Source organism: Micropterus dolomieu, linkage group LG17, assembly GCF_021292245.1.
Source record: "Micropterus dolomieu isolate WLL.071019.BEF.003 ecotype Adirondacks linkage group LG17, ASM2129224v1, whole genome shotgun sequence".
In the NCBI taxonomy this organism is placed as follows: domain Eukaryota; kingdom Metazoa; phylum Chordata; class Actinopteri; order Centrarchiformes; family Centrarchidae; genus Micropterus; species Micropterus dolomieu.
The window spans coordinates 37,087,877-37,094,296 of NC_060166.1; the positions used below are offsets into that span (position 1 = coordinate 37,087,877).

General features: G+C 46.3%; 1 protein-coding gene across 1 annotated transcript; it reads left to right on the forward strand.

The window, feature by feature from the left end:
• The first annotated feature begins 831 nt into the window (after positions 1–831).
• On the forward strand, positions 832–5,522 carry rnf169 (ring finger protein 169). The gene is made up of 3 exons (XM_046072864.1): positions 832–986; positions 1,084–1,174; positions 3,906–5,522. Exons 1-3 carry the CDS (start codon positions 832–834, stop codon positions 5,046–5,048), a joined length of 1,389 nt encoding a protein of 462 aa, XP_045928820.1. The 3' UTR covers positions 5,049–5,522.
• The last annotated feature ends 898 nt before the right edge of the window (positions 5,523–6,420 follow it).

A 6,420-nucleotide genomic window follows, 5' to 3' on the forward strand; every position in this document is an offset into this window, starting at 1 on the left:
CGCCTGGATTATTGCAACAGCCTTTTCACCTGTTTAACCCAAAAATCTATTGATCGACTCCAGACTGTCCAGAACTCAGCTGCCAGGCTTTTAACCAGAACAAAGAAATATGACCACATTACTCCTATTTTAGCTTCATTACACTGGCTCCCAGTATGTTTTAGAATTGACTTTAAAATTCTATTGATCACTTTTAAAGCTCTTCATGGCCTCTCGCCTTGTTATATTTCAGACCTTTTAGTCCCATACGCACCAGCACGTACCTTGAGATCCTCGGGCAGAGGTCTGTTGTCTGTTCCAGAGTCTCGACTGAAAACTAAAGGGGACAGAGCGTTTGCTGTCAGGGCCCCGAGGCTCTGGAACAGCCTGCCCGAGGAAATCAGGTCGGCTGAGTCAGTGAACTCTTTTAAGTCCCTTCTTAAAACTTACTTTTATAGGAGAGCCTTTCCCGATCTTATTTGACTTTATTTTATCCCTTTTATTTTATTGTATTTTACTAATTTTATATTAATCTGTATTTTAGTCTTTTCAATGTTTTCTTGCTTTTATCTTGTATTGTTTTTGTATTATTGTCTTCACACTTGTTAAAGCACTTTGTAACTTGTTTTTGAAAAGTGCTCTACAAATAAAGATTATTATTATAATTAACATTTAAATAATGATTATTAGACATTTGTTAATCGATTCATAATCTTGTAGTGTACATAGTGTAGTGCTCTTTGGGTGTTTTTGAATCTGAGGCTCTCACTGAAAGCCGGGAGCTCAGATATCTGGAATCAAACTGATATCACGTGTTTTCCCGTAGACACTCAACTGTCCGTTTGTATGTGAATGTGTTCGGTCTGCAGCAGCTCACATGTTTGGGTTTTTTTAAACCGTTCTCAGGGAGTTCTGTCTGACTCAGAGAACGAGGAGCCGATCAGCAGGAGGATCAGAAACATCTCGGCCTTCATCAGGAAAACCAAAACCTCCGCCGCCTTCACTGGGTGAGCAGGACCGACGCACAGGCTCAGAAGTTCTACTCGCTGACAGTAGCTGTGGAGCCGTGTGGTGACCTCTGACCTGTGTGTTTTTCTTCTTCAGTGGTTCCCAGAGGAGTCAGAGCTGCACTGACTCTGTGGAGGACAGAGGAGGGAAGCTGAAGGTCGTCACCCAGCCGGCCCTGATGGACAGAGTACGACCTGTGGTGCTCATATGTATTACAGTTATACCACAAACAGAACCTCAGTTCAGCCAAGGACAGACTTTTTGCAGCCATCGAGATCCTGTATGAGACATTTTTACACAAACCTTTAGGTGTATAATGTCTTCAGAGTCAGTATCCTTAACAATAGGCAGCAGCTTTCCGTATGTGCACACAGCTGCTATGTTAACTTCATACTCATGTGATCCACCATCTGAAAGCTAAAATCCTCGTGATTCGACCAATGCAAACCATTTCAAGATACGATCACAGCGGGTCCAATCAGTGCTTTTGTCAGACCAGCCAGTACAAGCAAAAGTGACGCGACTCATCTATGAAGCCTCAAAGTAACTTAATCCACCAATCGATTATATTCCAACAAAACTGGTCTTGTTACGTTGTCAAAGGTCCAGATGATCCAATCCAGTAAAAACATTTAGTCCAAAACACATTATTCCATCAGTAAATCCCCAGGGACGGCTGCCGCACCGCTTCATGTTTGCCGGCAGACGCGGCTCGTTTGTCATTATAACCGTAATAACTCTGATTTGAATGTAAACAACAACGATAGCTTGTAATCCGCCGCTGAACTCTGACCTTTCGAGTGACAATACCGACCCAATAGCAGCTCTCATGTCCCTTTCACAGCCTACAACAGCCGACGAGAGCCCGCGCTGTAAGATTCTGCAAATAACGATATCCAGCTTTCAGTAGGAAGTTCATGATCTACCAGCAAAATAACACGTCTGCGTCGAGCTGCCGGCTGATACGGAGCGACGCAGCAGCAGCCGCCTGCTGCTAAGGGGTGGGGCTGTTTTAGAAAAAATACGCTAAGACATACCCTTAGAAAAACCTGTGGAAAATTGTCATTTTTCATGGTATTGGTATGAAATTTAAACTAGGACTAGGTAATGCATTATCCTGTGGTCCTACAGTTTCCAGCTAATAAGTCCCAGCTGTAGTTGTCTGCATACATTTGTTAGCAAACACTTTCAAGCGGGAACAAATTATACACACATTATACTTAAACTTATATTAATCAATTCCAGTAGCACTTACAATCATTCTGACATTGAGGTTAGACACTCCAGAGTGTTATCTTTCAGAGAAGCACAAAACCAGGAATATGCTCCAAATGGTTCAAGAACTAGATTTACTTTGGATCTGCCTTGAAGAGGTGCTTTGCATGAATTGTACAGGAATGTTAATAGGTTAATACCTTTCCCTCAAACTGCTGAATATATGGTGAAAACCAAAATGTGGTTTCTTCTTAAAGGATACGTTTGGTATTTTTAACCTGTCTGTTTCTCTCTCTTCCTTCACTTTGCATCAGCGCCCTCGAATCACGTCGTTATGTGTCAGACTGTCAGACCAGGTTTCTGACAGCATCATTGGAAAGGATCCCTACGAGGGACTCCCGGTGACCCCCTTATTATTATTATTAAGAGGAAAATGAAAAAGGAAAAGTTGTTGCAGAAAGACGCCGGTGTTGCTCCGGTGTTTCCCATTAATTAATGAGACCATGGCGGCCCGCCACAGTCTTAATTTGCACCGCTGTAGTTTCAAAATGAACCGAAAATACTGCCGTGAGCTTCCTCTTCATGTTACGCTGTACGAGAACCACATACAACATGGTTTTCAAAATAAGGCGTCTATACAGTATGGAAATAAGATGTAAATGCTCCGTATTTGTATAGCGCCTTTCTAGTCTTTTCGACCACTCACAGCGCTTTCACACTACATCTGCATTCAGCATACACTGAGCCTAAGTGCTCAAACGGAAACTAACATTCACAGGGGCACTTTGGGGGTTCAGTATCTTGCCCAAGGACACTTCGACACGCAACCACAGGGAGCGCACCGCAACCACACAGGCGACCTTCCGATTAACGACCAACCCACTCTAGCTACTGAGCCACAGCCGCCGATGAACTGGATTATATTCACAGAACGTATAAAACATATTACATGTGTCCATTAAAATTTGATTTAATTTAGGGTTGCTGGAAAAACATTAATTAAAATAAATTTGTTGACTTTTGCAACCATTTAAAGCTCTACAATGGGTTTGTGATTAAATAGTTTACTAGAGCACAACATTGTGTACAAGTGTGCAAAGTTCTTCGTAGAAAGCCTCTTAATTTGCACCAAATGAATGCATTCAACATTAAAATGCCGGGAGATGCCAAGAGGGTCCTCCCACCAAAGTCTCCAAAATCCTGTGGGAAACACTGCCTTACCTTCGTTTTCACCGGTGTTTCCTTTTTTGTACCTACAAACCAGGTTTAAAAGTACTGAGATGACCCTTTATCATGACAGATGTCATGTATCCAGCCTTAAACATTCAACGGGCTGTTTTTAGGAGCGAGAAATCTTCTTTGGTTCACGTATACGATTTAACATTTCATTGTTAAAGGGCAAGTTCTGTCTACATCCATATGAATGTAGAAACAGGTCTTTGGTGCTGTAAGTTTTGCTCCTTTTCAAACCGGACTTAAACAGATCTCTTCTCAAAATGTTTGCAGTGGAAGTGATGGAGAACAAAATCCACAGCTCTTGTTCGGTGTAAAAATATTTTCTAAAGTTGATCTAAAATGAATGTGAGGCTACAACAGAAGCTTTATATTCCACCCACCCCCAGGTCTTTCTATCATCTTAAACGCTCGCCTCTCTCTCTCTCTTCTTTTTTAAACTTTATTTCTGTTCGTCTCCTCTCCATCAGGTTGGTATCAGTCACAGCTACACTGCAGGAATCCTCCTCTCCTCTGAGAACAGCCGCTCGGTCTCGGCTCCCATCACCGCCCCTGACCGGAGGCTCACCTGGCGAGCTGTCCTCTCATCATCGTCCACACCTCTGGGCCTCCCTCCGCCCCGACCCGAGCGCTCCATCAGCCCCGAGAGCAACGACAGCATCTCCGAAGAACTCAACCACTTCAAACCTATCGTCTGCTCGCCGTGCACGCCGCCCAAACGTCTACCGGACGGCCGTCTGATGGAGCCCACCATCGTAAAGTCCACACCCAGGAATCTGACCCGCGGCCTGCAGAAGGCCACCACCTACGAGGCCAGTCCTGCCGTCCTGCAGAAGTGGAGGCAGATTGAACTCGACCGCCAGAGCCTGAAAGTGAACTCCAAGGCGACGCTCACGAGTCCCGTCAGCGAGCTCCACAACAAGACCGTCGGGAGGGAGGACAGTGGCGTGGGGGCCACAAAGAATCATCAATCCCCGGCAGGGCGGGATGGAGACGGAGTGAAGGCCATCAACAAGAGGAGGCTGCTGTTCGACCCTTCAGCCGCAGACACGGACAACTTCCAGAAACAGTCCGTAAAGATCCGGGTCCCTGCGATCCGCTACAGCAGCAACGCGACTTTCGGAGGAAGTTCAGACTTTGAGCCGTCAGTCGGCACTCCCGAATCCTGCAGCGGAGGATCCATTTTTAGTCGAAAACAGTCCTTCTCACCGTACACTAAGAACTCTGGTTTCCAGTCGTGTAAACTAGTGCCAAAGGACTCGCAGAGTCCAAGGAAGGAGTCCGACAGTAGCCTCCACAACCAATCTACCTCAAGGAGGGGCAAGAAGAGGGAACAGAAGACCAAACACCTGGACTCGGACCGGGACTCGGACCTAAAGAGGAGCCGGTCTGCCAGCCAGGAGGCTTTCGACGAGCGGTACATCCGTCAGATCCAGCAGGAGCGCCAGGACCGAGCACTCGCCCTGAAGCTGCAGAGACAGTTCGACCTGGAGAACCAGACCGTCAACCGCAGGAGGAGCCCCGACACGTACTTCCTGCGGTCCTGGATGTCCAATCAGAACCGCCGGAGGCGCGGCCTGAGGCGATCTCGACGAATCAACAAGAAGCACTAGGGAGTCGTCTGCTGACTCGGCACAAAGACAGCCAGGAAGAGGATCATATATGCAAAGTGACGACAGGTGAAGGTTTGATGAATGTTTTTTCATGACCGTCGTTTCAAACGGCAAACTGTAAAGACAGTCAGTGAAACGCTGAACACTTCTTCCAAACATTGTCTGATTTTCACATCTTTTCACCAGCAAATCACGGTCCATCAATGAAGACATCGCATCTGTGGAGGACAACAGATGGATGTTTGACTTTACTTTGAACGTTTATTAGATTTGACCAGTCAAATCAAAGCCATAAATGCTGTATAAAATCGACATCTGATGAACTTGTCATCGGGTCCCTGTTGGCCATCAGCAGACCCACAAACTGTCTTGTGCTGCAGGAACACTACCTGGCCCAGGTTTTCTGTGTGTCGCTTGGATTGTGTTAATTAATTATATGAACTAAAAAAAATAAAGCTCTTAAAGCTGCTGAAACAGTGACAGTGTTATTGTGGACAGACAGTTGAGAGGCGTGATGACCCATTGGAGTTCAGATGAAATAGTCTGTAAAGTTATCTAATTACTATTCTGCCTGGTAGCAAATGTTTTGTGGCCTACTGATAGTCCGCAGTGCAGGGGTTGGGAACCACAGCATTAGCTGATAAATAAGGACTTCCCTCAGTTCATATTGTACCTCCATCACACACAGTGTTTACATTCAGTAACCAGGGAACAGTCAAGTTTCTCTTCAGGCAGAGATAATGATCATCGCATGAAGACACGTATCCTCATATTCAAAATGTTAAACACAAAGTCCAATTGAGTCGGTGTCCAAGAACATGACTGCTGCTGGTTTAACTACAGTTCCCGTGTAACCTGGTGACTGTAGAGCAGGTAAACCCTCAGATGCAGAGAGATGGTTTAAAACCTGCAGCTGATTGGACTGAGACGGAAACAAAAGAAAAATAGCAGTTAAATTATGTGCAGCCAATTGACACACAGTGAACCTGAAGATGCAGGGGCCACCAGAGTTCTGAGGCATCGGAGCTCTGAGGCTTTGGAGGCCACCAATGATCTGGGGCTTCGGAGGCCACCAAAGGTCTGAGGCATCGGAGCTCTGAGGCTTCGGAGGCCACCAATGATCTGGGGCTTCGGAGGCCACCAAAGGTCTGAGGCATCGGAGCTCTGAGGCTTCGGAGGCGACCAATGATCTGGGGCTTCGGAGGCCACCAAAGGTCTGAGGCATCGGAGCTCTGAGGCTTCGGAGGCCACCAATGATCTGGGGCTTCGGAGGCCACCAAAGGTCTGAGGCATCGGAGCTCTGAGGCTTCAGAGGCCACCAATGATCTGGGGCTTCGGAGGCCACCAAAGGTCTGAGGCATCGGAGCTCTGA

Excerpts from the sequence above, each read along its gene's own strand:
- rnf169 (XM_046072864.1), top strand. The coding sequence starts at position 832 with ATGTGTTCGGTCTGCAGCAGCTCACATGTTTGGGTTTTTTTAAACCGT. Across the intron at positions 987-1,083 it reads ACCTCCGCCGCCTTCACTGG|TGGTTCCCAGAGGAGTCAGA; the intron begins GTGAGCAGGACC and ends TTTCTTCTTCAG. Across the intron at positions 1,175-3,905 it reads AGCCGGCCCTGATGGACAGA|GTTGGTATCAGTCACAGCTA; the intron begins GTACGACCTGTG and ends CCTCTCCATCAG.